At 40.5% G+C, this 27,920-nt stretch overlaps 2 protein-coding genes across 3 annotated transcripts; one reads left to right on the top strand and one right to left on the bottom strand.

The window, feature by feature from the left end:
- The first annotated feature begins 194 nt into the window (after positions 1–194).
- Positions 195–27,909, top strand: ift140 (intraflagellar transport 140 homolog (Chlamydomonas)). Of its 2 annotated transcripts, XM_086303353.1 has the most exons (30): positions 195–337; positions 753–916; positions 1,000–1,221; positions 2,039–2,160; positions 2,244–2,374; positions 2,869–3,044; positions 3,213–3,304; positions 3,381–3,487; positions 3,611–3,753; positions 4,019–4,222; positions 4,327–4,399; positions 4,495–4,586; positions 4,704–4,831; positions 4,933–5,050; positions 5,169–5,290; positions 5,389–5,515; positions 5,595–5,726; positions 6,256–6,488; positions 23,437–23,614; positions 23,980–24,170; positions 24,282–24,377; positions 24,457–24,589; positions 24,784–24,924; positions 25,046–25,174; positions 25,323–25,505; positions 25,597–25,800; positions 25,984–26,196; positions 26,372–26,538; positions 26,684–26,825; positions 26,986–27,909. In XM_086303353.1, the coding sequence occupies exons 2-30, from the start codon at positions 770–772 to the stop codon at positions 27,163–27,165; spliced, it is 4,326 nt and encodes a 1,441-aa protein (XP_086159479.1). In that variant the 5' UTR covers positions 195–337; positions 753–769; the 3' UTR covers positions 27,166–27,909. The 2 variants fall into 2 exon arrangements, with proteins under 2 accessions (XP_086159479.1, XP_086159481.1); XM_086303355.1 differs by lacking the exon at positions 1,000–1,221 and having other exon boundaries at positions 753–934.
- tmem204 (transmembrane protein 204) lies at positions 12,026–22,450 on the bottom strand. Its single transcript, XM_086303352.1, has 3 exons — positions 21,195–22,450; positions 18,966–19,121; positions 12,026–13,343 (listed from the first exon to the last, which is right to left on the bottom strand). The coding sequence occupies exons 1-3, from the start codon at positions 21,472–21,474 to the stop codon at positions 13,099–13,101; spliced, it is 681 nt and encodes a 226-aa protein (XP_086159478.1). The 5' UTR covers positions 21,475–22,450; the 3' UTR covers positions 12,026–13,098.
- Positions 27,910–27,920: the final 11 nt, after the last annotated feature.

Below are 27,920 nucleotides of genomic sequence, written 5' to 3'. Positions count from 1 at the left end.
TTTTGCAAGGTTATCTCGGCTAAACATTTTCGTAGAACTGACAATATTCATTTAGAATGAGTAAAGCCTGTGACAGCTTCATCAGAAATTAATACTCTTTGTGTCTGATTAGGCTTCTCTCAGTTTAGAATTAACTTCGACAACTGTCGGGTTTTTCCGTCGTTTCTCTTCGCTCCACCTCCTGTGCAGTCTGTAAGGTTGTCAGGGGCAACTGGGAGAGACGCTTTACGCTCACACCAGAGGCTACGCGACAACACTGGAAGTAACTGTCGATGTCTGAAGCCCTTTTCAGTCTCTACAGATAAGTTGGCGTCACTTTAGAAGAAAGTGAGCTGAGGTGGGTTTCGACAAGATGACTGACTTCGTTGAACGTTAGCGAGGGCCAGCCATAAATGCTAACTTTGACTAGCTTATCTGGCTTAGCTAATGTTAGCTGCTAGTTGAAGCTATTTTGGATTTATCGTCTTTCCAGTGATGCTGCTATCTCCTGTAATGCTACAGTATCAGCCGGTTTTGTCAAGTATTACGGTGAACTTATAGCTTCACTTAGGTCTGCATTGTTTACTGTCTGCATGTATCCATTAATGAACTAGCCATGTCAACTCCAAAAAAACTAAAACAAACACACAGCAACCTAAAGCAGAGAATGATACTTGACTCTACATTTTAGGGCTAACTTGTAATTTTTTTTCCAAAGCTTAACAAACAGAGGAATCCATCTTTTGTCTTTTGTCTCTCTTTTTTTAATATAGAGAAGTACACGGGAGATATGGCGGTCTATTTTGATCACCGCATTGAGGCTCCTGATAGCAGTGATGTACCCTTTCAGTTGACCTGGCACTCAAGTCTTCCTATATTGGCTGTGGCCTCAAGCAGTCCTGCCACCGGTGGAAAAGTAGACCTGTATCTGCAGCAGGTAACCTCGGACATAAAAGTATGTAACATTTCTCTCATATTGACACACACAAATATCGTCACACCTATCTGGTTCATGTTCAGGGGGAGTATGTGGAGAGCTGCCATGTAGTTCGTCCTCACCAGCCCACAGGGCTGCGCTGGCATCCAACAAAGCCAGTTTTAGCGGTAGGCTGGGATAATGGAGAAGTAGTGCTGCTGACACACCCCCCTGGAGATCAAACAGTCTTGCCCGGTGTACATACAACCACCATCAAACTGCTGGAGTGGAGCAGCTTTGGCAGCCGCTTGGTAACTGGTGATGAGGTGAGTTTTTTGCAATAACGTCCTGGCATATATTATTATGTAATATAATAATATATGCCAGGACGTTATTGTCTTTTACATGCTGATGTTTTCATGAATGATGGATCAGTTTTAATAAGATATAATCACTTATTTTTTCTGGGTATGCACTCACTGTAAAATGATGGACTTATTTAAAAATGGCCTGATAACCCTTTCCAGATTGATCGAAGCAACAATTGCTTCCCTGAGATTGTTACCGACATGGCGTGAACACAGACTGGAAACTACCTAACCTTTGTTTTTCAAAGTGTGTACAGCATACCTTTAGTGTCATTTTTTTACCGCAGAAGATTGTTTTGTTTTTTTTAATCTGAAGTGGACATTGAAAAAAGTCATACATCCTTTTATCTCATTGTGTTTGAATAATTGTAATTCCTTCTACTGGGATCTCAGCCAGAAGTCCATCTTTCACCTCCAGCTCATTTAAATCTCAGCTGCCAGACTTATAACAAATTCAAAGAAATAAATCATCATTCTCCTCCTCACAACCTTTTGGGTATACGATACATGGGTACAAGCCTTACATGTTACAGATTTGGTCACTTTTTATGAACCAAGTCACTGCCTGCATTCTGCACATCAGACACTCTTAGCTGTCTGTGCAGCCTGGCTCAATGCAAAAAGAAAACAAACCGTTTCGTGTTTTAACTCTTTGAACTTTTCTTTTGTGTTTTTAACTAAGATTTTATTGTGTTCTTTAACACACTTTGTAACTGTTTTGAAAGTGCTAGGCAAATTAACTGTTAACTATTACTGTTATTATTGTTATTGACAGTCTGGAGCTTTGGCAGTATGGAAGGTGGATGCGAGAGGGAGACTTCATGGAAACCACCTTGTAAAACATGAATACAAGAAACCTTTAACTTGCTGCATCTTCAGACCGTCCACACCTGGAGAGTAAGCAGCCTTCGAAGTCCCATATCAAGTGGAAGAGTATGACATTTTTTTAATCAAATACTATTTTTTGTATTTTATTATAGTGATGTGGCAATGCTAGCTCGAGCATCTGTGAGAGGAGATGAGCGTGCGCTGGACAAGTTTAGCTGGAAGGGGGCACCTCTGAAGATGGGGCCACAGGAGGGACTTGGATTCTTTATCTGCACTGCAGATGGTAGGAGTTTGTGATTCCTGTTGGAGTTTGGAAAATTAAATCATTTGTTATTTTCAATGCATTTGACCATACTTTCTTTAAGACACAATTTGTTTTTTCATTGCCTTGTATAATTTTGTCTGAGGCCAGCAGTCTTCTGCAGTCACAGCCCTCAATGTATAAAGGCTGTTTATTTTATTTGTTTGTTCTGTAAATTGCATTGATGATACTTTGCTTTATTTTTGAACAGTTACGAAGAACAGTATGAGAAAAGTATTCATGGTTTTAGAAAGTCTGATTAATCCAGCAGACTTGTTGAAAATTATATCAAAAGTGTATTTTGCCTCTGTGAAGCAGTAATCCTGTGGGAGTCTCCAGAAAGGGGAAAATACAACAAGCTATAATGCTATTGATCCAGAATCCAGTCTGATCTTTAATAAATATGAACACTTTGTGGTTTGAGCTGTCAGATATTCCACTTATTTCATCTTTAATCCCATGTCTTATGCATATAGGTAAAGTCCATAGTGTGGATGAGTATTGTAAGACGAGTGTCCTTCTCAGTGTGGAGGGCTCCATCAAGAAACTTCTCTACATTGAGAAGACAGAGGCCCTCGCAGTGATCACAGAGAACCTCATGCTGTCACAGTATGCTCTCGGACCTGAGGGTGGAGCACAGGAGATTATGAAGGTATACAGAAAGATTTTTTTAAAAATATATATTAACCAGTAATATCAACATGAATGATCAATCTCAGTTACTTTAATTATTAATATACTTGAATATGTGTGCCCTTTTTATATTCTGTGCCAGGACTAAAGATCAGTGTGGAGTAATGCGTGACTTTTTTTGTGACAGGGTAAGTTGAGCAGCAAATCCGGGCAGAATGTAGACGTTGTGTGGACAGAAGATGGCCTCCTCATCACTGCATCCGGGGAGCAGGTCATCAGGTCAGTATATACACACTGAGAAAAAAAACATGTAAATTTCAAACTTGAGTAATAATGTCCCTGTTGAATATTTTAGGCTGTGGGATCTGGAAAGAGATGACAACTATGTTTTGTCTCTTGATGAGACTCTGGGATATGAGAGGGGAGAGATGATCAACTGTGTTTCATACTGTGCAGGCAAAGGTAAAAGTTTTCACAGAATTGTAAATGAAAAGAAGCTTTTTCTTTCCCATCACCATATTCCTGAATGTTTCCAAATGCATAGGTTAAAAAAAAACTATTTTTTAAAAATTCTGCAACACTCAGAAATCCTAGCAGCTGGCACCACCAATGGACGCATAGCAATGTGGAGGATGGTGGTGCAGTCGGGTAGCAGTAGAGGTGACACTAAGCCCCAGTGGAAACTGCAGACACCAACAGAAATTGGAGGAAATGTCACTCAGCTACAGGTAATGTCTTGACCAGCATTAGTACATTACTTTCGTTCCATCCATGTTCTACCACTCCAGGTCTATCCCAGATGTCATGCCAATGAAGAGTCATCAGTTAAACTAACCAGTACAGTACTCTGAACAGATACTTTGGCTTCCTCCCACAATCCAAACATGCATGGGTTAGGGGTGTTTCGATTACATTACATAATTTTTTTAATGATTATGTCACAAACCATCTGTAGTGTTCTGTTTAGAAATTCCACTTTGATCTATCCTTCAGTGGGGCTCCAACCTGAATCTCCTGGCGGCAAACAATTCAAACACAGTTCTGATCCTCTGTGAGCATGTGATGTCAGCCCACTTCAGCCACCAGGTGGCAGCAGTGCAGCTTTCCCCAACACAGCTCAACATCACTCAGTTCCACACAGGTCTGCACTTTTCTCTGCAGTCTGACATACATGTCAGAGGGGTGTGTGTTACTAAGGTAAGGGTAGAGATGAAGGCTTTCACAAAGTATTCCTGTTGGTGACAAGCAGAAGTTTAAACTGCTGTCATGTCAACATAACTTTCTTTTTGTCACACTGTCAGGACTCAGTGACGGTCTGGAATGGCAAGCAGGTCACTGTGTATGAGCTTTCAGGGACAAGTCTGCGCAATACAGGTACAGCACTCACTGAAAAAACAGTAAACAGCGCGGTTTCCACCTTTAATTTCACCACATCTGCTTTCTCTGCCTTACGTCTTTCTAATTCCCAGGATCATTTCCTTGTGATTCGCACGTGGTGGCTGTACACGGCGAGAATCTTTACACTGTAGAACCAAACCGGGTACAAATCCGCACACCTCAGGTCTGTTTGCCTCATATATTTATATAAACACAAATATGAGACAGCTTATCAGCTGACGTTAAGTCAGAGTGGATTTTAAAGAATGTAAACATATTTGATCTTGGGTATTGCTTTCAGGGCACAGTGAAGCAGCTTTTAACCTTCTCCAAGGCAGAGGGAAACCCTGTACTACTCAATGTGCGCCAGTCCTATCTGGTGGTGGGCACAGACACGGCAAACATCAGAGTGTTCGACCTCTCCAGAAGGTTGGCATTCACGTGGATGTTATCCTGGTTAAAACAATTTAAAAAGAAGCCTCTGTGCTTTTTTTATTGAATCTTTATCAACATGTTCTTTGTCCTTATAGAGATGCCAAAGCTCACTGCAGCACCAAGAACCTAGCTGACCAGATTCCCAATCTGGGAGCACTAAGGTCAGTTAAATGTAATGCTAATGGGAGCCAAGTCAGCATCCTAATCTCTCAGGTGAGTGTACTGTGAGCACATCAAACCTTGCTTCTATTTCATATTGGAAATGTAATGTCTTTATATCAAACTGTGCATATTTAACTTAAATGAACTGTGCGAGATTATTTCCTCTCAGGTGAATGGGCGACCTGATCACAAAGTGTACTTTTATGATGTTGAGATGGACACTGTGACACACTTTGACTTCTTCACTGGCAGACCTTCTAGTGGTATCTCACAGGAAGAAGAAAGTGAAAAGTAACCAAAGTAGCTTTCGTCTGTTTTTATTGTGTTCGTGCATATTACCTTTTCCCCCCTTTGATTACATACTGTGCTCACTCTGTTCTGTTTTCCAGGCAGCAGTGGTCGCTCAGCGGTCACTCTCCTGTGTCTCATTTTTGGGATGAGAGTGAACCTCGTCTTTTTGTCTGCGAGACTGTGCCAGTCAGCTCTGAATCCATATTAAATAGTTCCTTGGATATGGTAAAGACCACTCCTAAACACTGTAATATAGTAATAACTAAGGGGTAGTTAAAAAGTATGATGGCTTCCTTTCACTTAGGTGGATGTGTTGGTGGTGACCCTCTTCTGCACACAGGAGCATGGGCTCCTCCTGCAGGACTGCTCCCCTAGACCTCCAGGCATGCAGGCGCTCCTCGCTCTGGATGTGCCCTACTATTATTATAGCTGCAAGGTGAGGACTGAGCCTGTGTGTGTTCTCCATTTAGCTGGGGTGATCCACATATAAATCTGTTGCTTAATTTTTTTGTCATGTATCATGTGTCTTTTTATTTATGCTTGTCATTATTCTTATGTGCAACTCTGTGTTTGGTCCAATACACCCCCAGCTATTATTTCGGAGGGGTGATGTATTTCTGCCTGAAGTAAGTGTCTGCTCTGTACGGTTCGTTCAGAAAGCCTCAGTTTTCTTTGTTGTGCTGTGATTGTGTGTGCCTTGCGTTCCATATAAGAAAACATGAAAACTCCAGCCAGCACAAGTGCATCTGTGGAATATCTACAACTCTAATTGTGCACAGCTAAAAAAACACTTAATAAGTACGGTAGACATGTTTTGTGATCCCTCCTACTCAGTCTCTAATGCTCATTGTTCCCCTTTGTATTTCACATTTATTTTATTTTTAAGTTCTCACTTCACAACATGCTTATTACGAGTGGGTCTGAATCATGTGGGTGCTGATCTTACTGCTACATATTTTTACCAGCCAGGTGAGAAGGATCAAGGGTTAATAGAGGTTTCGGCATCGTCATATCGAACCCAGCCAACGACAGGGACGCCCTCCCAGGTCCCTCATATGGTGTCCCGGAAAGCTCTTAGAGACTTTGTAGGTCTGGAGAACTGTGAGAAGGCCACTCGTGACGCCATGCTCAACTTCAGCTTCTACCTGACTATCGGTGACATGGATGAAGCCTTTAAGTCTATAAAGCTCATCAAGAGGTATGTTTACATCACAGATGCATGTGTCTTTCTCAGTGGTATTTGCTAATAGAGGAGGCATGGAGCATGGTATTTGCTTCTGTTTGATAACCGTCATCACATCCCCACCAATCCACTAATTGTTTCCACAGGGGCTTTAGTTCAAAGACAAAGCACACAGCACACAGGGGGTAGCATTGTTAACACAACCTTGACAGTTCTTGGAATGCTTTCCAATGCTCTGCAGTGGGAGAGCTACAACAAACTGTTGATTTTCATTTAATCTCATTTTACTCAGCACCTTTGACTGTTAAGGTCAAACTCTTACAATAGCTCTGTAACCTTTAGTGTGCTATGCTCTCTTAAAGTCTCATGAAGAAACTGTCCCTGCTTTTTCAATATTTTCAAAATTTGTCTTGCCTCTAAAAACATACAGGGTATAAAGGATGGATGTAGGTGTCTGTGTCATTACCTGTTGGTAGGTGCTGCCTGGTTATGAGCTGAGAGTTTTCATCGTCACCATTTTGGCGTTTTATAACCTTACATGACAGTTGAGAGGTGGATCTGACTGTCAAGCACACCGCACTCTCATTCGTTAACAACTTGTGATCGTCAAGTCATTGGCCAATGAGCATGCACAGGTCAATCTTTCTTTCTGACTCTAATGATAAGTATAATTTACAAAATGAGCTTAATGTTTTATTCAGTATGACCTGAGTTGCTAAAAGCAGAGTATTTATTGATGTCCACAGAAACCACGGGAGCATATCAAAATTATTTGAAAATTCTGACTCAGTAACTAAAAATTACTTTATTTATTCAGAAGTTTGAGTTACTTTTGAGATACTTAACCTGAAATTTGGCTTGAAAAAAGTTTTTTTCAATTGGGTTTCTATCGTTGGTCCTTGCTGACAATTACAATAAATAGAGGTTTAAAGTACATTAGCCTTAATTTTTCAGTCCCAGAAACGACGTCCATCATTAATACTGTTAGTCCTAAGCAATGAGAGCCTTTGTAATTAAACACCTGGCAACGAAAAGTGATGACACACCAATGATCTTTCAATTTGAAATCTCTATATGGATCCTTTAAAATAACTCACTGTACATAAATTAGATTAAAAACACAGGACATGATTAAGGGTTTTTTGTGTGTCTCTGTTGAGGGAAGGAACTCTTCAGTGTGTATATGTGTGACTGTTTCTGTTAGTGTGCGGGTGTGTTCTGAGGGGATGTACTTTTTTAAACATTAAATCTCACACACACACACACACACACACACACACACACACACACACACACACACACACACACACACACACACACACACACACACACACACGTTCGAGGTCCCCCTGCCAGTTTGGTCCAAAGCGAGTGCCCCTTTTCCATTCTTACAAACATTAAATCAGGTCACTAAAAGGATGTGTGTGTTAGTTCCTGCAAGTGTGTGTGCGTCTTTGAGAAATTTATGTGATATCAGCGATGATCTGATATTATCTTTAGGGGAGTACGTGATCCAGGGAACAATTCTGCTGTAGCGTTGCTTTCGCACGTACAAACATTACCCAAATGGGAAAATAGCATAAAAACAAACAAATGGGAAAACAGCTTACACCATTGGCCGGATATTCCAAACTGTTTAATAGGCATGATGACAGGTTTACTTGGTTCCTCATTGAAGGCTATTTTTACTGCTGCGCATATTTTTTTTTTGAAGATTTGTATTGTGTATGATTCCCGCATATCTCCACCCACAGAATTATGCATTTCCTGCAGTACTAACCTGTATCTTCAGGGACTTGTCTCTATGATGCAGGTCTGAATTAACAAAGGGTCTCATATTTAAATCTGACTCTAGCTCGTGAACCAGAATTCATTCAGATGTAGTAGATTTATTTTGAGGAAATATCTGGTGGAAACACTAGAGGCAATATGCCTGTTTGACATGTGTGCATTAAAAGGTGAGATCACCTGAGTCACAGCTGCATCAATGTGCACTATAAAAGGCCCTTCCTCCCTCTGATAATGAAACCCACAGTATCCATGGATGAGATATAAAACATGTAACACACTTTGAAGGTGATGTTGTCAGTATCAAAGTTCCTCCTGCCGTTAAAAGCAGTGTGTCACATCCAGGTTGGGATGTCTTACTCAGTGCACACTGTGCTGCTTCCTCTCATTCACATTTGTCCTTGACTTTTAAGTGACATGCTGCTACAAGATTATCTTCCCACACTTATGCAAGCAGTCTGTTACATTCTTTTTCTTTTGAATTTATTCTTTAGAGCCAAACTTTCCTTGGAATTAAATGACTCAAGAAGGTGTTCAGGCTGAGACTGGTGTGATACATTTGACCCTCATGACCCCCATTTAAGCCAGTTGTCACTGGAAAGAATGAGCTAATTTTAGTTGTTCTTCCCTGTGAGGTTTTCATTCTCCAAGGAACTGATATCGTCATTCAGTACTTTTTGTACCATCCTTTGATGCTTCAGGCTAGAGTCAAGTTCCTTATTATAATAGTACAACTGGAAGTTACTCTGAGACTAGGTTGTTTTGGATTTGCTGAGATATAACTGCTGGACATGGTTTCGGGGTTCAACAGCTGTGATGCAGCTGTACGCGTATAGTACTATGAGAAAGTGCCCCCCCCTCCCCTTTATCTTAGTTTTTTCTATATTTGTCACAATTACATGTTTTAGTTCATTCATTAGACAAAGATAACCTGAGTAAATATAAAATGCTGCTTTAAAATGGTGGTTTAATATTTTAAGGGACAAAAACTTTCCAAACTTACCCGATGACCCGTGAAGAGGTAATTTCCCCCTAAACCTAATAACTGTGCCACCCTTGGCAGCAAGAACTGCAATCGGGCATTTGGAGAAACTGGCAAAAAGTGCTTCACATCGCTGGGGAGGAATTTTGGCCCACTCTTTGCAAAACTATTTTTAATTCATATTGGAGGCTTTTTAACCATGAACAGCCTGTTTAAGGTCAGGCTAAAGCATCTCAATTAGATTTAAGTTTGATTAGGCCAAAACCTTCATTTTGATTTTTGTGAGCTGTTTAGAGGAGTGACGCACCAGGACTTGCTGGTGTGTTTTGGATCATTGTCCTGCTGCATTACCAGAGTGAGCTTGATTTTTGTGTGATGAACTGATGACGGACATTCTCCTTCTGGATTATCTGGTCGAGAGCATGGTACTATCGTCACACTACCACCTCCATATTTGACTATTAGTATGAGATTCTTTGTGTTAGTTTTACGTCAGCAGTCTCTTTCTTATTGTTGAATAATGAACTCTCACCTTAACCAAAGCAAGTGACCCTCGCAGTTTTTTAGATGTTGTTCTGGGTTCCTTTGTGACCTCCTGGGTGAGTCGTAATTTTGGCATACCGGCCGCTACTGGGAAGGTTCACCTCTGTTTCAACTTTTCTCCATTTGTGGATAATTCAATTCAATTTTATTTTATTTATATAGCACCAAATCACAACAAAAGTCGCCTCAAGGCGCTTCATAGATACAGAGAAAAACCCAACAATCATATGACCCCCTATGAGCAAGCACTTTGGCGACAGTGGGAAGGAAAAACTCCCTTTTAACAGGAAGAAACCTCCGGCAGAACCAGGCACAGGGAGGGGCGGCCATCTGCTGCGACCGGTTGGGGTGAGAGAAGGACGACAGGATAATGGCTCTCACTGTGGTTCACTGGAGTGCAAGAGCCTTATAAAATGTCTTTGTAACCTGTTCCAGAAAGATAGATGTCAAGTACTTTGTTTCTCAGCTGTTTCCTTAGATTGTGACATGATGTGTTGCTTTTAGATTTATTAACATATTTGACTTTGTCAGACATGCTCTGTTTAAGTGATTTCTTGATCCAGCAGGCCTGGCAGTAATCAGGTCTGGGTGTGGGTAGTGAAATAGTTCATTCATGATTAACAAGGAAGGCACACAGAGCCAGGAGGGTTTGGATATTTTTTTTACCTTAATAAATGAAACCATCACTGAAATCTTTTTCTAGATTTAAAATTTGTTTGATGACCTGAAACATGTGAATGTGCAAATGAATGTGAGTGCGAATGGTTGTTTGTTTGTCCCTATGTGTTAGCCTTGCGACAGACTGGCGACCTGTCCAGGGTGTACCCCGCCTCTCGCCCTATGACAGCTGGGATAGGCTCCAGCGCCCCCCGCGACCCTGAAAAGGATAAGCGGAAGTGAATGGATGGATGGATGGACCTGAAACATGTAGGTGTCACAACTGTGCAAAAATAAAAACCCACACTTTTTCACAGCATGTTGGTCTGATGACTCAAACAAGCTCTCCTCCACACAGTCCTTATTCATAAAGTGCTTTACAACAGCGGTCCCCAACCCCCGGGCCTCGGACCGGTACTGGTCCGTGAGTCGTTTGGTACCGGGCCGCGAGAGTTGAGGCTCAGGTGTGAAATGTATGGTTTTCAGGGTTTTTATCGGTTTTCAGCGTTATTTTGTTATTGTTTTTATCGTTAACTTTTTTTCCTGGGTCTTTTCACGTGTGTTATGAATAAATCTTATTTTTTTGTGATACCGGTACTGGTTTTATTTTGTTGTATTTATCCGCGACACCTTAAAGGCCGGTCCGTGAAAATATTGTCGGGCATAAACCGGTCCGTGGCGCAAAAAAGGTTGGGGACCGCTACTTTACAAAATCAAACATTACAGCTCACTGCTGGATTTTCCCTTTTGAGTGCAGTTAGCCAAACAGCAAACAGCCACTTACTACTAAAGAGACAGTTTCTTAACATAAAACACATTTTTTCTGCCAGGAGCAGCACAAAAGTGATCCCTTAAACTGGTTTTTAGTTTTAGTGTCCTTATTTTCCTCCGAGTTATCGATTCTGTCACTAGTTAGCTAACATAAACTAATATAGGGCTATTTGCTGCAACCAACCAACCACATTCCTTACTAACAGAAGATGACGCTAAACATGTTTTTAAAACTTTGACTTTAAACACTTATTTCTTAAATCCAGCTTCACAGACAGTGTTCTATGTCAGTTTTTGAGAGCAGGGCTCAGTGATGTAAATTAGCCTTTAAATGTGTAGCGTTTCATGTCCTCTTTAAATCAAATCTGTTTTGGAAGCAGCCATCTTGGATCAAATATTGTGGAATACAGAGGAATAAAAATAAAAATCCTGTAAAGAATCAGCAGGCAAATCCAATTTAAAAAAGAAATAAAGTTTGTTGACTTTGCCCCAAAATTGTTTTTTTTTTCTCTCAACACAGTGACATGATTGGCTAATGTGTTTCACATTAAGATAATTAATCAGCTCTTTGGGAGCATGGGCAGGACAACTGTCATCTTTAGTTTTTCTTCAACACATTTCTGTCCCACTTCTCCTCTTAATGTAATTTCTGGTTAAATGTTATGAGAAGACAACTGCTGATAAAGAATTTCCAGTTGATAAATGGTTAAAGTCACTAGAAAAATGGTAATTCATTAAAATAAACTTTTAATGAATGAGCCTTTGTCATGATGTTGGGCACCAAGCAGCAAAGACAACAACCACTGCTTGATTATACTTACCAATAAATTTATTGAATTTACATGATATACATGGTATATTATTATTTTAATGTGGAAGTCCCACAAATAACCTGGGTTTTTTTGCAGAAATATGATATGGTCATTACTACTACTTATGATAGCGCTATGGTATTATTTTTTATATATATTATATTAATTTAGGTATCGAGTATGTACCAAAGCAAGGAGAGAATCATAAAGGAAGCATCATGAAAAATGAACTTAACTGAACAAGTTGCAGTACATCGGCAAAATAGCTACTAACAATTGAAAAAAAACTATTCCACAATTATCCATACACATTGTTTAGTGGGTTATTTGTCTTTTATCTTTTTTAAATTTTCTTGCTTCAAAGTATTCTTGGAACATTATAATATATCCTCGTGTTCTTCTTTCATTTGTTCAAAATGCCATCTCTCACTGGCTATAAAAAAAAATTTAAATATTGTCACTGATTTGGCAAAGCACGGCCCAAAAGCTAACTGAAGACTCTTCAGCTTTTATCCTGGCATGTTCCCTACATGTAACATATATAATTATTATGTGCATAACATTTTTTAATAAACTTTAAACTAGTGAACACAAATATGAGGTATTCTAGTATTATAATTTCAACATCTTTCATTTTCTCAAATTTATGATTGTGCAGGAGACCATTTCATAAATGCACCATTAATAAAATATGTCAAGTTCCAGCTTGATCTTTTCATATGAATTATGTTTTATGAAAGACAGTCCTAATCCAAATTCTTTACTTAACAGATTACTCTGGCTTGAATACATGATTGAATCATGCAGGATTTGAATTTCCCTGGAACGTTAGGGCTGCTTTATACATTAACTTTAGTTAAAAATGTGAAAACTGTGCACTAAATAGCAAAATATTTATCATATCTCTATTGTTGGAATGGGAGAAATAGAATACGATTGCAAGCGTATGTTAGTCCAGCTGTTGTGGGAGCACAGGAGCGTCGTCTTCTTTTGAGAGTCCCATTACTGTCACGTAGCTGGAGTTAAACATGAAGGGTCCTGTCACTGGCGTGTCATGTGAGATCTCCTGAGTTCAACAAGGCGACTCCACATAGTCATTGTCCAGACGTGGGTGAAAAGGTGACGCTAGTGAGGGACTGATGATTATAACTCGAGGTGCAAGGCAGTCATCACGGCGGTGTAAAATGTTCCAGATGAGCATAGCCGCAGCCATAGTGGCCAGCAGGCAAGCTGCTATGTCCATATAGCAGGAGTAGGAAAGGTGGGTGTTGGGCCCGATCTTATAGAAGGTCACAAGTCCAATAACCAGAACAAAACCTGCAACGGAGCAGAGAGAGAAAAATCAGTCAGCTGTTATTTACCAATATCAGGATCCAGTGAAATACAATTTGTGCTTTTTCTTATTTTAAATTATGAGGTGCTCTTCTATTCAAGCTGCATCTTGTTTCACACTGGAAAAACAGACAAGGTCATGTTTCATCTTGACATAATTACTGAGAGACTCAGAGTGCAAACACTGTGTTGGTGAAATGAAGCGTTTACAGGAATGCTAGCAACTCCTGTGCACATTCAAACCAGGTGATCGAGGTCAGCATGACCATGAGCTGGCAATGTTGTGTTGTACCAGATGAGACTTTTGACAATTAATTGTAAGGTTGAGACAGAGTCTCTGGGATCGTTTTAAGACATTTTAGTTACAACAGTTAATAAAATGAAACCTGCAGTGGTAGAAGAATCCCATTCTCTCAAATTTGGAAATGTATTGGTAAGTTGAAGCATTAAGATTTCTTTTCACTGGAACTGGCCAACCCAAGAAAAACAACAGTTACGATTTTTGTTTTTTACCTTTGATATTTAGAAGCCCAAGTGAAAGAGACTGCTTGGCCTAATGTACAACTGAAGTCTCTCTGTGGCTTTTAAAATCCCACATACTGACACTTAGACCCCATCACTGTAGTCACTGTATTGCTCAGGAAGGCCAGAGCTATGTGCGCAGCCTTTGATTTGGGAAATCTGTTTCCTCTGAGGAAGAACTTCAGAAATCTCAAGATTAAAGTTCTCAATAGCAGAAAAATATCAGAGCATGAATACAGGCTTGGAAAAGCCTTTGAGATGTTTTATCTCCTGCTGTCTTTGATTCACAGGAGCTTGACTGAAGCAAAGAGGAATTCCTGCTTGCATGCGAAGTTATAAAGCCTTAGTCTTTAGTTTCATGCTGTTCCTTTGATCTTTATTTGGTTGTATCAACATTTTTCACTGTCTCCATGGCCGCTGTTGTCCTACTTCTTTACAGTTAGGTACAGTGTGTCTTAAAGCAACACTTCTTGGGGTTTTCCTCATTCAATGCCTTCAAGTGTGCTCTGGAGCCATTATATAGTTCAACAATGCTACATGTCTAAAAAACCTGCCTCATCCACAGTGGTATAAATACAGGGACCAAAAATAATCACTGGAAATAGGGATGTTAGTGCATTAGGATATGAATCATTCGGTTTCCTGAAGCAGTCAGTGGCACCAATGAGGGAAGTTCATTTATATTTCTTTCTCTACCTCCACTGTAAGATGGTTGTCATTGTTTTAAATGAGGATGTGGATAATTGTGTCTGTATATCAATATGTGTCCACTACACTGTGTATGTAAGAATGTAACTGTTTGCTCATGTCTGTTCATGTTTAACCTGTCTGGCTCCTTATCCAAGAAAATGAATAATCTCCTCTCCAGCTTCCAGCCAGGGTGGGCTGTGTGAACCTCTTTTCTGGCAGGGACTTATCTCTCAAGCTTCCTTCCCCTGCTTCCTCTTTCCATCCTTCCTTCCTCGCCTCCTTGCCACACCCTGAGCTCCGAGGTTAATACATTTACTGGACATCTGACACAATGTGTCACAGAGAAAATCTTAATGAGTCTTGCTGCTATGTGACTGGTTCTTGGAAATTCCTTTGGCCCTGCATTTTCCTTTTAGCTAGTAGTGACCTACTGAAGTTGTCATGATGTCTTGCTTCTCACCAGGAATCTATTGAGCCACAGACTTTAAGACACAAATGTGACTTATTTTGGAGCCAGGTTTAAAATCAGTGAACGGATCGTACAAATTCACTAATCACCTGCTTCTTAGTGGGATGTGATCTGCAGTGTTGACATTTGTCACGTTAGAGCCGTGTCCATTCAGAAAACACATTCCAGAGTTGTCTCACGGGGTGAAAAGACCACTATTGTGCTTTCAGTCTGGACCAGCCAGTGTTGCTGAGATATGGCTCTATGCAGCTTAATATTGTTATTCCACACACTCACACTCTACTTGCAGTTGTAAAGCATTTTGGCACATCCGAAAATGAAAACATTCCAGTGAAAGGGAGCGATGGGCAAAAATACCTCCATTCATTCAGAAGCGAGCCCCATTCAGTGACTCAGTGGGGGAGGGCTGAAATGGGAGTGGGGAATGAATGAATGGTAGAGGCCTGCATAACTATCTACACTCAGATGATTTGGTCTTCTTTGGGATTTTTCAGCCTTTATTTCCAGGAATTATGGCTCAGTCACTTCATTATTATTGAATCTGATGGTTATTTTTAGAATTGATTAATTGTTTATTTGTCCAACTGTCCAAACCTCCAAAAATGCTCCAAACTGGATGGCATTTTTATTATTCATGTTACTCTTGTGGTTTTAGGGATGGCACTGTTAGTCTGTTGTTCGTTTAGTTGGGCTACCGCTGTGGCCCAGATTAACGTGCTGTGCAAAAGTGTTGAGCCACCATCATTTCTTTATATTTTCCGATGGAAATAGGTGCAGTTATTTATTGAACCACGTACCAATATACATGGAAATGCAGTATATAAGGTAAAAACAGAATTTGCTTTCCAGATGGTATTGTATGATGGATCAAAATGGGACTTTTCTGTGTGCATTTCAAACCATGAGAGATCCTCCACCGTGTTTAGCAGATGGAAATATAAACCCACCCATCCATCCATCCATCCATCCATCATCATTCTCTCCTGCTTATCCTTATTAGAGTTGTGGGGGGCTGGAGCCTATTCTAACGACCCAAAATTTAAATTTTGGATACATCACTCTATCAGACCTGTTTCTACTGATTTCCAGCTCAGTTCTTGTGTATTTTGGCAAAAGCCATCAATTTATTCCTTTCCCTTCCTTCCCTTCCACTGGCACCATTGAGGTGTCACTGCTGTTCATGAGGCTTCAGTAAACAGTAGATGGATCATCTGAAGGGCCAGATGCAATTCTCATGGTCCTGTTTCAGGTCTTTTCTGAAAGTTTTTCTTTTATCTGTTCAGACCATGATTTCCAGATGCTGTTCATCTGCTGTCAATGGGCCACTTCTTCTTTTGTCTTCTGTTTGTCCAGTTTTCACAAATCTTTAAAGACTCACCATGCTAAAATACGCCAAGTTTTAAACCTTTAGCCCTATTAGTGCAAAAGTATTATTTTATGCCCGTTAAACAATCAAACAAAATGGTCTGGTGCAAGGACTGAAGTAAAAATGAGTGGAAGGCAGACAATGTCTGAAGAAAAACTTCAGCTTCAGAAAGCATGGAGAACTTTTGCTGAAGACCACTTTAATAAATGACCAGAAAGCCTGGCTTGAAATAAGAGGTGGCCCAAGTTTTTTTTTCATAGTGCTTTAATACAATAAACATTGGATGTATTTTCAAGAAATTTGGTTGAGACGGCCAAGCTTAGGATGGTGTAGGATTAATGTTGCTGACTTATATCTAATGACTCTTGACTTACATGTGCAACTACCCCACCCATTAGATCAAAGTTTACTCTCATCTAGTGACACATCTATGCAGTATTCAGGAAATACACATTTTTCCCAAGTGACTGGTGGGTACTTGGAGGTTGCTGACAAGTCTTTAGGCCGGTGTGACTGGAGCTTTAGACTTCTAGTTTGTCTAAAGAACAAGCCTTGTTTGTGACCTTGAGAAACATCTTGCTGTTATCCATACAAAAAAAGGCTTAAAGAAATGTGCCTTTTTTTATTTTGAATTTATATTTCATAGGCTAATATTTGGAAGTCATATCATTTTCTAATATGTGAAAACATCTGCCGAGCCTAGAACAGATAGGTCTGTTTGGTCTGGATTGATCTGTTAAAATAATGCTGTTCTGCCTTTAAGACATATTTATTGCATGTCACAGAGTTTTCACGTAGCAAATATTAGTGGATAGTTGCTTTGATACACGTGTTACGTGTATGTGGATATGGGAGTGTATTTTAAAAACATCAGAAAATAATATGAAGTGAATAATATGAAATGATGAAGAAAATAATATAAGTGTAGCAGTTGTTGAGTTTATTTTTATGTATGTAATAAACTCAAACAGAAGATTTCTATCAGCTGGAAGTAGCAAGTTAACTTCAGCTCCAGTCGTCAAAATTCGAATGTTTAGTCTGTTTTTTTCTTAGTTTTGGTAGTTTTATCTGCTGTCCATGTGTTAAAGATGTTCTCTGGAGCAATCTGTCTTTAAGAAAACAAAGGAGCTCAGTATATACAAGCGACACTTGTCATCTGATTTTTTTTTCTTGTGTCGTGTCCTATGAACGACTATGAACTGATAAACTTCTAAGGTCAAGATTACATTTTGATAATAACCTTTTTGTGTCAGAAGAGTAAAATTGGAAGATCAGATTTTTCCAGAGAGTGTTATTTTTTTTAATGTCAGGGAAGTAGGTGTGTGCTGTAAATTTCTTTTTAGAATGCCAAATCTATTATGCTGCTGCCTTTGGTAATCGTTCTTTTGTGAGATGAGCTCTTGGCCACTGAGGTGTTCCTCGTGTTGTTGTCTAATATAGGAAAATGCAGTAATACTGGGTGGGCCTCAATCCTCTCACCAAGGTCTTTAGATAAAAGCCATCAGCCCTGCTGGAATTTGTCCTGAATAGACTAAAGATAAAGAGGAGATTCTTTACTTGCAACTACTCTTAGACACTTTGTAAACAGACATAAAAGCTAGGCCAGTGTATCTAGAGTGAGGCAAGTCCCACCCTGCTGTCATGAGTACCAAAGGACATTTCTTCACCGAAGCTCACTATAAACAGACAATCACGCCACAACACACTCTTAACATACACAAGCATATATGCACATATTCCCTCCTGTCAGTGCACACACAAACACACAGTCCCCGTCGAAAACTGTCTTTCCCGTTAATTCCCCCCTCCCCTCTTTTTCCTTCTTCAGCTCAGGGGTTTGCATAACAGGTAGTTACAGACATTTCCTCGTCCTGAGCAGGGATATCCTGGCGCCCGACAGTCGCTCCCTGGCTCACTGCAGCTTTGGTCCATGGATTTTGGACTAGGACTAAATTTAAACCCACAGCAGACCCCCTTCATGCTGCTCAGAAACCAAGCAGCTGAGTGACCGCAGCGCACAACACACTTCCTCAGCAGGGGCACCGGGACAAGTCAATACTAGGGGACACTTAATGTCGATAGTAGAGGATGGATGGATGGATGGAGGGATCGACAATGGATAGATGCTAGTTAATTCCAATTGCAGTTAATCCTGAGGATAGTACAGGTTCTATCTTCCTCTCGTTTTCGAAATTTTGACTGAATTGATGGAGAGTCTTATCAAGTCAGATTTTGTTTCCGCTATTGTGACCACTTTTCATTTAAATATGGATGAGTATCCACATTTAGTAAAAATATGGTCTATGATGCATTATTTTTTTTTTAATTAGGGTTTACTTTTTCTTAGGTAGACCTAAAGGATGAGATTTGCTAGTGTCTTAAGTTTTTCACAGTAACTTCCTGCAGCATTTGAGGCTTAGAAGTCGATCTTCAGTATTGGAAAGTTGCCCGGTGCAGGTCCAGCTGTGATTACAGCCCAATTTTATGGCACTAAATTTTGGATTTGGTTAAATCTTTGCAAATGGCAAAACACTTAAAAAGAGGGGATGCTGGTACTTACTGGTTAGTTGGAAAAGTGCAGCGATGGCTTCTTCCCACCACTGGGATTCATGTGAGATGAAGGGCAACTTCATCAGGCCTAGAAGGAAGATCAGCTGACCTGCAGTCAGGGCCACTGTCGCTATCAGGTTACATGCTCGCATCATGTTAAACTGCACTTGAAGGACAAGAAGAAAAAGTTGTGTCATATTTCTGGCACTGTGATGTAAAAGGGTCAAATATACACATGAAAAACTAAATGGCAATAATAGCTTTTAAAGGATAGCTTTATTATATGTCTGAATTTTTGAAGGCACCATAAAACCAATTTACTAATTTATTTAAAATGTACCCACGGTTTCTAAAAAAAAAAAATCTAGTGCAAAAACAACACAGAACATAGAGGCCACCTCTTCTTCTGAAACACTGAAGGATTTTTGAACTGTGGAGTATAACTCATCTACTTTTGAAAGTAAATATAGGATTTCAGCTTCACAGTGGTTCAGAGCTGGTTTGTCTTGTTTCAGTTTTTTTATGTGTGTGTGTGTGTGTGTGTGTGTGTGTGTGTGTGTGTGTGTGTGTGTGTGTGTGTGTGTGTGTGTGTGTGTGTGTGTGTGTGAAGGCAGGAATGCTCGGGACTCTTTTCCTCTGGAGAACTGCAGTTATACTTGCAGAATTGTAATTACGTGCAGAATGTGGTTTGGCATTGTCTTGCTGAAAAAGACAAAACCTTCCCAGAAGCAAACGCTGCCCTGATGGCAGCATACGCAAGTATCCAGACATTCTGCACTTTGCCAGTGCCTTGTGTACTACTCCATCCCTATACCATCACAGATGCTTTGGAACTGAGCTGGATGGATCTTGTCTATAGCCTGCTGGACAGACTGTCCATGACTCTATCTATCTCATATAAGATCATTCCCAGAAAAGGCAGCTGTGTTTCTCAGTCTTGTTTATACATATTAATATATTTTTTGTGTGTTTGTTTTACTGGTTGATGTGACTCAGGGGATACAGCTGATCATTCCCTGATCTGAAGGTAAATAAACCTGTTCTTAGATAGTGCTTTTCTACTCTATTTGAGCACTAAAAGTGCTTTGTACAGCATGTCTCATTCACCCATTCACACAGTACCTTTTTCTTCATCTAACTGCTTTCTATCTAAGATTTACACACACACGCACACTGTGATCACGCCAAGGATAGCAAAGCATCCATACTTATGAACCATCATCCTTTCAATTAGTAGATGACCTGCTCTACCTCCTGAGCCACAACAACCCCTGAAACATCCATCTACAGATTTCCCTTGAAGACATTCATGTATTCATACAGTCCAGTAGATACATTAAGTGGTCAGTTAGAGTGTAAAACCTCTACATGAATACCAGTTCATGTTCAATTTATGTTTGCGTGTTAGAGCTTGAACTTTTATTTGTGGATGCAAAAACTGTGTTCACTTTGATTTTAGAAGTATGTAGATTTCTCCAGATTATCTGAGTCTTTTATTTATGGCAGTTTATACCGCAGATGATGAAATCATGCAAGGATAAAACTCCTATATTGGCTGAGATTTTCTGAAATTGTTGAGGTTTCTATGTTATGTTATGTTTTTTGAAGTTTTGTGGGGGGAGGAGTTCTGTTCTTTTGTGACCTATATTCCAGTTTTTTTGTTTTTTTTGGAAACAGGGTTATAAAATACACTTCCAGCACAGGAGCATTGACACGATTACTATTTTTTCATGAATGGTAAGTCACTTCTGCCATTAGTTGGCAGCGCTGCCCAGTGACCAGTAAAGCTGGCCAATGGATTTCCAGCATTTCCCAGACTTGTTCTTGAATGACAGTTTGGAGCTTATTATTAGAAGCATATAAATCCATTGTAGCATTGACTTTGACTGAAAAATGTAGCTGTTTTATGGAGTACATGCTACAGATTTTTGGATGGTTGAATACATTGGATAAACTTGGAAGTTAGGAGCTTGGATTTAATTCATGGATGTCAATTTTACCCCAACAGTGAAATTCTTCAGAGGTGTGTTTTCATATGAAAACGAACAAAACTGACTACTATATAAAACTCTGCAGTACAGCGATATCTGCAGCATTAAGTGTATTTCTTTTATTTATAAGGATGTACCAATGTATCAGTCAGCAAGTTTAACAAGACAAAGGTTAGACACTTTTTTTAAAGCAGACATAAGCATGCTGTGATGTCGAATGTAAAATCTAAAGTAAAGTTAAAACTTACATTTGACAGTGCTACGGGATTCTTGGTAGCCTGCATACTCAGAGCCCCAACCAATGCTTTCACATTGCTTCTGTGTGCCTTGCCCCCTTCTGTCAGCCTGGAGGTCGTCACGGCCCCTCTCCCCGCCGTTGGGGCACATCTTCCATAGTCCCACACTGCGCTTTCGGCCGTCCTCCAGAGCCTGCAGAACCCAGCTGGGTGTGACGGCTGCCACGTTATTTAGGACCAGGGACAGCAGGGCTACGGCCACCGCTGCTACCACCAGCCTCTGCAAGGCCATGTGATGCCCGGCACCTGCCACCTCTCCCCCTCCGTCGTGCCCCTGCTCCGAGTCCTGTTCGAGCTCAGTGGGCTGCCAGCTCCCTCGCCTCTCCTCTGGGCCAGGAGCACTAGCAGTGCTCTGGGCCCCCTGGCTACTCTCCACCTCCTCCACCACCACCTTCTTCTTTCAGCTATTAGCTAGTGTCGTCCCAGCTCACCCAGAGGTGAATTTGGCAAGAGTTTTGTTTTAGGGCTTAGCTAAAGGACATCTCCATTCATCCTCATTCAGGAGTCGGTTGTCGTTGCAGCAGATCCTCAGCCCTCCTCCTCAGACAGCAGTGTGGGTACGTCGGGATTGATCCAACTGGCACCTAGGTCCATTCCACTGGCTCCGGCTGACTGCAGCTTGACTCTTGGATCTCAGTCCTTGCTTGTACTTTTATCTTCTGCTTTTCCACCCTCCAGTGCTCTGTTTAATGCACTTTTCAGACTTCTGGGTTTGCAGTTGGTTTATTTAGGTGTGCAGTAGATCGACTTTCCTTTTCTTCTTCTCAGAAATGCCACATTTCTTCCAGAAAAGTACAGATGACAAAAGTAGATTCTTTGGAGAGCGTTGCTAGGAGCTGACTCGTAGGTGGCTTTGCTTTGACTACCCAAGACTGTCTCTCAACTTGAAGAGCCCCTGCTGCCTGCCTGGAACAAGAAGTCCTCTAGCCCACCCCCTTTTGCCTCCTTCTATCTTTCTCCCCTCTCACTCTCTCTTTTTCTCTGTTGCTCACTCGCGCACACACGGTTTCTCTGCAAATGTTTGCGGTCAGAGTTGAAATGCAGGGGAGTTGCAGTTCATCATAATCCGAGGAATCACTTAGCAGCTGTAGCAAGCACTGAACAAACAGCTCCCTCCTTCATGATCACTTTAAATATGAGCCTGTGTTTGTGCCAGTGCGTTCATGTGACAGAATGTCCAAAAGACCCCCTCTTAGACGTCACTGTTCGGTATATTCTTTTGTCTGGAGACCAGGGGGCGTTTGCTAAAGTCTCCACTCTCATGTACAACAAACATAGTGACTGCCACAGTCGGCCAGCAACAGGATGTGTTTCCTGAGAGGAAAAGAGGATGGGAAGAGAGGCCAAATGTAGACCTGTTTCTTCTCTTGTCTTTCCTTTTCTGGCTCTCTAAATCTGGCCACTCAGAGTAATGTGAACATGATTTTTTACTCAACATTTTTAAATAACCCAGATTTTTCCCTCCCTCTGTTTTGTTTTCTATTACCATAAACAGTAAGACTTTGGCTGCCACCTATTACTATTGCTTTTTTTCACTTTGTCTCACTTCTTATAGCAAGGCCCCTAAAGATTTGGGGTATTTCCTGTTGCCTAACTTTAATAAACAGCCCACATCTGTATCAGCTAAAGCAAGGAGGAGGGAGGGGATGGAAATAGAGACCAGATGGCTGTGGAATCTTATATTTGGAATTGAAACTGAACTGGGGGATGGGGTGTGTGTAAAAGACTTGATTTACGTCAGAGAAAAGGAAAAAAGAAAAGGAAAGATAAAGAATGACCTCTGTTTTGAGTTTAAAATCCTCTTCTCCATCTTAAAATGTAATAATTTCTAGGTTATGCTTTTATCAGTAAACAGGATTGTTTGATGGACATTCATTATCATTGTTTGATATTGGAATGATACTACACCACTAAAAGTCTGACCCTAGTGACATAAAAGCATTTAAAGCCTTAAGTCAGGTTTGTCCCCATATTCACATGCATTCAGTCTAACTATCAAATATAAGCTTAAATGGAACCAGACATAAGTGGAAAATATTAAATACCTACCAACTTTTAATTTTTTTCTATGTATATATTTACTTATTTGTGTATGTGTGTATAACTGATCTTACTGTTGAATACTAAAATGCCAAGGCAGTGAGCCACACACACATCATCCTTGCAAACAAGCCATTTCTCCTTTCTCTTGTAGTAAAGCGGTGTGGGAAAACATGGCACGGATGTGTGTGAAAACCCGCCGGCTGGATGTGGCACGCGTGTGCCTTGGGAATATGGGAAATGCCAGGGCAGCAAAAGCACTAAAGGAGGCGGAGGCTGAGCCTGAACCAGAAACCCAAGTTGCGATGTTGGCCATTCAGCTGGGCATGCTGGTGAGATATTAAAGAATCTTTTTATTTTCGCCCCAGACTATAAGAAAGAATTGCAAAAAGGGTTATTCCTCTGTATTTGGGTTCAGGTTGCAACTTAATGTGAAAACTCCATAAGAGAAAAGATTACATTTCATTTAAAAAGACAAGATAACTTTAAAAAAAGGAACTTGAGTTTATAAAATCATTCTAGAAGATAATTTTAGTCATTTTTAAAACAAAAAAACCTGCGATCCAGCTCACAGAAATGCCACATGCTTTGGCTACAAATAACACATCCTTCCTTTAAGTTGTACCACGCACAGACTAAGGGACTTTCCGGGCCAAAAGCATTTATCTTTCCATCATCTTTTCCTGTCTTCCAACAGGAGGATGCAGAAAATTTGTACAAAAGCTGTCAGCGCTACGACCTGCTGAACAATTTCTATCAGGCTTCTGGTAAATGGCAGCAGGCTTTGGAGACAGCTGAAGTTCATGATCGCATCCACCTGCGCGCCACGTACTACAGTTATGCCAAATACCTGGAATCCATGGGCGACAAGACACTGGCCCTCACTTAGTAAGGAAAACAAAAGCTTATTTATTATTTGGTCAGTAATGTAGTCGTGTGTGTCAGAACAACTATACAATAGGAACAAAGTGTGACTGATTGTTATCCTTTTTGTTACAGCTATGAGAAATCAGACACACACAGAGTTGAAGTGCCCAGAATGCTCCAGGACGACACGTCATCTCTAGAGATTTATGTTAACAAAATGAAAGACAAGTAAGTCCCGGCTCTCCCTTTATGGTTAAAAACATCTGAAATGCTTTTAAACACCAGGCCTTCCATATGTATAACTCAGGAGCATCTATAAGTGGTGGGCCCAGTACCTGGAGAGCCAGGCAGACCTGGATTCTGCACTGCATTTCTACGAGTGTGCTCAGGATTATCTTTCCCTCGTTCGAATCTTCTGCTACAGGGGGGACATTCAGAAGGTGACTCAGTTTTTAAACTTGTAATTTTAAAGAATTTGATCTTGAAGAGTTGAGTTTACTGATTTATATATAGTGTCTTGTGTACTTAGGAAACATGTATAGGCTTGTACCACTGTAAGCCACTGTAAACAGTATTGTTATTCTGACTAATTTACATTCTTCTTTTATATGATAACATTTTTGAAATTTCCTAGGCGTCAGAGATAGCCAACAATACGGGAGACAGAGCAGCTTCTTACCACCTGGCCAGGCATTACGAGGGACATGATATTAAACAAGCTGTTCACTTCTACACACGAGCCCAGGCCTACAATAATGCTATACGACTTTGTAAAGTAAGGGTTTTTCAGCAGCCTCAGTTAGAAATATATATCTATATATAAAGCAAGACTTTTTTTCTTTTTTTTGTTTGCTTTCTTTTTTCCCATCGTTGTTTTCTTGTGTTTCTCTGATCAGGAGAACGGCCTGGATGACCAGCTGATGAACCTGGCCCTGCTCAGTAACCCAGAGGACATGATGGAGGCTGCGTGTTACTACGAGGAGAAAGGCTCCCATTTGGATCGTGCTGTTGCGCTTTACCACAAGGTGTGTTTTTTTTCCTTTCCAGTGAATGGATTGATGCATTATAAATCGTTCCACAAGGGGGGGTGGTGGTATTGTTAAATACATTTAAAGTAAGCAATGTGAAGTAGATTTTCAACTGTGGCTATATTTATTCATTTCTTTCTTATAGGCTGGCTATGTGTCCAGAGCTCTAGAGCTGGCCTTTGCCACCGAGCAGTTTGGTGCTCTTGAGATGATCGCAGAGGATCTCAATGAGAGCTCAGACCCAGCCCTCCTGGCTCGCTGCTCTGACTTCTTCAGCACACATTCCAAGTATGAGAAGTCAGTGGAGTTACTGGTAGCAGCCAAGAAGGTACCGCTGCGACACAGCATCACCTGTCTGCTCGTAAATCCATTCATATGTGCTAACTCCTGCTTTTGTGTCTCCACATTTGTGTACCCAGTACCACCAAGCCCTGGAACTGTGCGTGACGCAGAACCTAACGATCACAGAGGATTTGGCCGAGAGAATGACTGTACCTGATTCGAAGGATATGTCCGAAGAGGCCCGCAAGGAGCTGCTGGAGAGGATCGCTGACTGTTGCATGCGGCAGGGCAATTACCATCTGGCCACTAAGAAATACACACAGGCTGGCAACAAACTCAAGGTAATTATCAGATGTGCTATACACTCATTAGGAATTCTGTGCATAGGATGTATCTTGCCTGATACATATGCAACACCTAATGTGTCTCCTTGAGGGAAAAAAAAAGTATGCGTCATGCTGTTACACTGGAAACGAAATAATTGTGACTCTAAAAACTTAAATTATTTTGTTTCTTCTTAACAGGCAATGAGGGCGCTCCTGAAGTCAGGCGACACAGAGAAAATTGTTTTCTTTGCCAATGTTAGTCGTCAGAAAGAGCTTTTCATCTTGGCCGCCAACTATCTCCAATCTCTAGACTGGCGTAAAGATCCAGATATCTTAAAAACAATTATTGGTTTCTACACTAAAGGCAGGGCACCGGACCTGCTTGCTGGCTTCTATGAAGCTTGTGCTCAGGTGAGCAAAATATCAGTTCATTTGGCCGGTTTGTTTTGACGTTTATATTGAATTATATAATTGGAACAAAAAAAACAAAAAAGCTTGCCTCAGTATCAGAGCACATCAAGCAAAATACAATTTATAGATAAATCTTGATGATTCAATAAAAAGTTATTTTGTTATCATTTAAAAGGTGGAGATTGATGATTACCAGAACTATGAAAAGGCTCTGGATGCTCTGACTGAGGCATCAAAGTGTCTCTCAAAAGCAAAGGACGCTTCAAGCGGACAACAGGAAGTGCGACTGGCTGATCTGCAGCACAAGATCACCTTAATCAGGAAGTTTGTCCACATACGCAGGTACGAATATGAACTCATTTTCATTATTTCAGTTTTACCGTAAGTTTTAGTTTTCATCATAGAACGGGTTGTTTTTGATGGATGTTTCGTTATTGCGCGGGTCAACCTGTCTGCGAAGCTTTGAGCTCATCACATTTGTCTACAGTTTGTACATCGAGGATGCCAGCGAGGCGGTGCAGCTGTGTGAAACCCTGCTGGAGGAGCCAGAGCTGGACCCTGCTGTGAGGATTGGAGATGTGTTTGGTTTCCTTATCGAGCACCACTGTCAGCAAGGCAACTTCCAATTGGTGACTGTCTTCTTTTTCTAGATTTTTCAATAGGTCAGATTACACTAATCACATTAATGTAGGGCTGTAATGATTCATCATGTAACTCAATTTAAAAAAACAAATCCTTGGTGCTACTTTCTAAATTTTTCTATTTGTGTCCTTTGTAATTCTTTTCCAGGCCAATCGTAAACTGGAGCAGCTCCAAAAGCTGTTGCCATCCCAGAATGTTAGCTACTACATCAGCCAGGCCAGCCTAGTGGCCCTGCAGAAAGAGCTTGGTATACCTATGGATCGCAGTGACAAGATACACATCTCAAAGGAGGAAGATGAAGTGGAGGAGGATTTAAACATGTTTTAACCCAGTAAAACTATATCAAATATATCTGCACTTTTTCAGACCGGAAATAACTGTGGAGTTAGTTTTGTCCGAAACAACTTACATGGGAGATATGAGGGTTGCCAAAGTCACATTATGTGGACTGAGCACAGCATCTGTTTGCATTCAAAGGCACTCGACTATCAGATATTGAATGAGTACTGTGGAAAACACGAAAACTAAAACGTTTGTGTGTGTGTGAGCTGCAAAACATCAAAAACCTACACAAGATACTGCAATATGGAGTTAATGTATATGACAAACTTGGCCGAGGTTGCAACATTCTCCAAAATGCTGAATATAATGAACATTGAACCTCTATCCTCTGCAAAGGGAAATCATGTAATGCAGCTGTTTTATTCTTAAATTTAAATCCTAGGTTTAACCTTTTTCCAGCAGCTTTTGTGAACGCAGAACGCCTTTGAGCTAAACTTGGCTCTGAATGATGTTATAGATTTATCTCTGTGGCTTTATGAACGACTGTTTTTACAGGGATTGATTTATTCCTCATGTCTGACTGTGGTTTACACACATTTGGTACAATTTATTTTCATATTCAGCTGATGTATTAAATGTAAATATCTTCTCAGTGTCTTGACTCATCTCTGTAAAGCCTTTTGGAGCTATTTTTGATAACACGAGGCCACGTCTAGCAGTACCATAGACTGTGAATTAATTGCATTGTTCTTATACATTGTAAAGTTCCCATTAAAACATCAAATAAAATGAGATGGAAA

This window comes from Aulonocara sp. 'chitande type north' Nkhata Bay, linkage group LG8, assembly GCF_057382095.1.
Source record: "Aulonocara sp. 'chitande type north' Nkhata Bay isolate Kocher_YH1m ecotype deep benthic linkage group LG8, A_spYH_male_GT1.1, whole genome shotgun sequence".
In the NCBI taxonomy this organism is placed as follows: Eukaryota; Metazoa; Chordata; class Actinopteri; order Cichliformes; family Cichlidae; genus Aulonocara; species Aulonocara sp. 'chitande type north' Nkhata Bay.
This window is presented reverse-complemented; position numbering and strand designations above follow the sequence as displayed.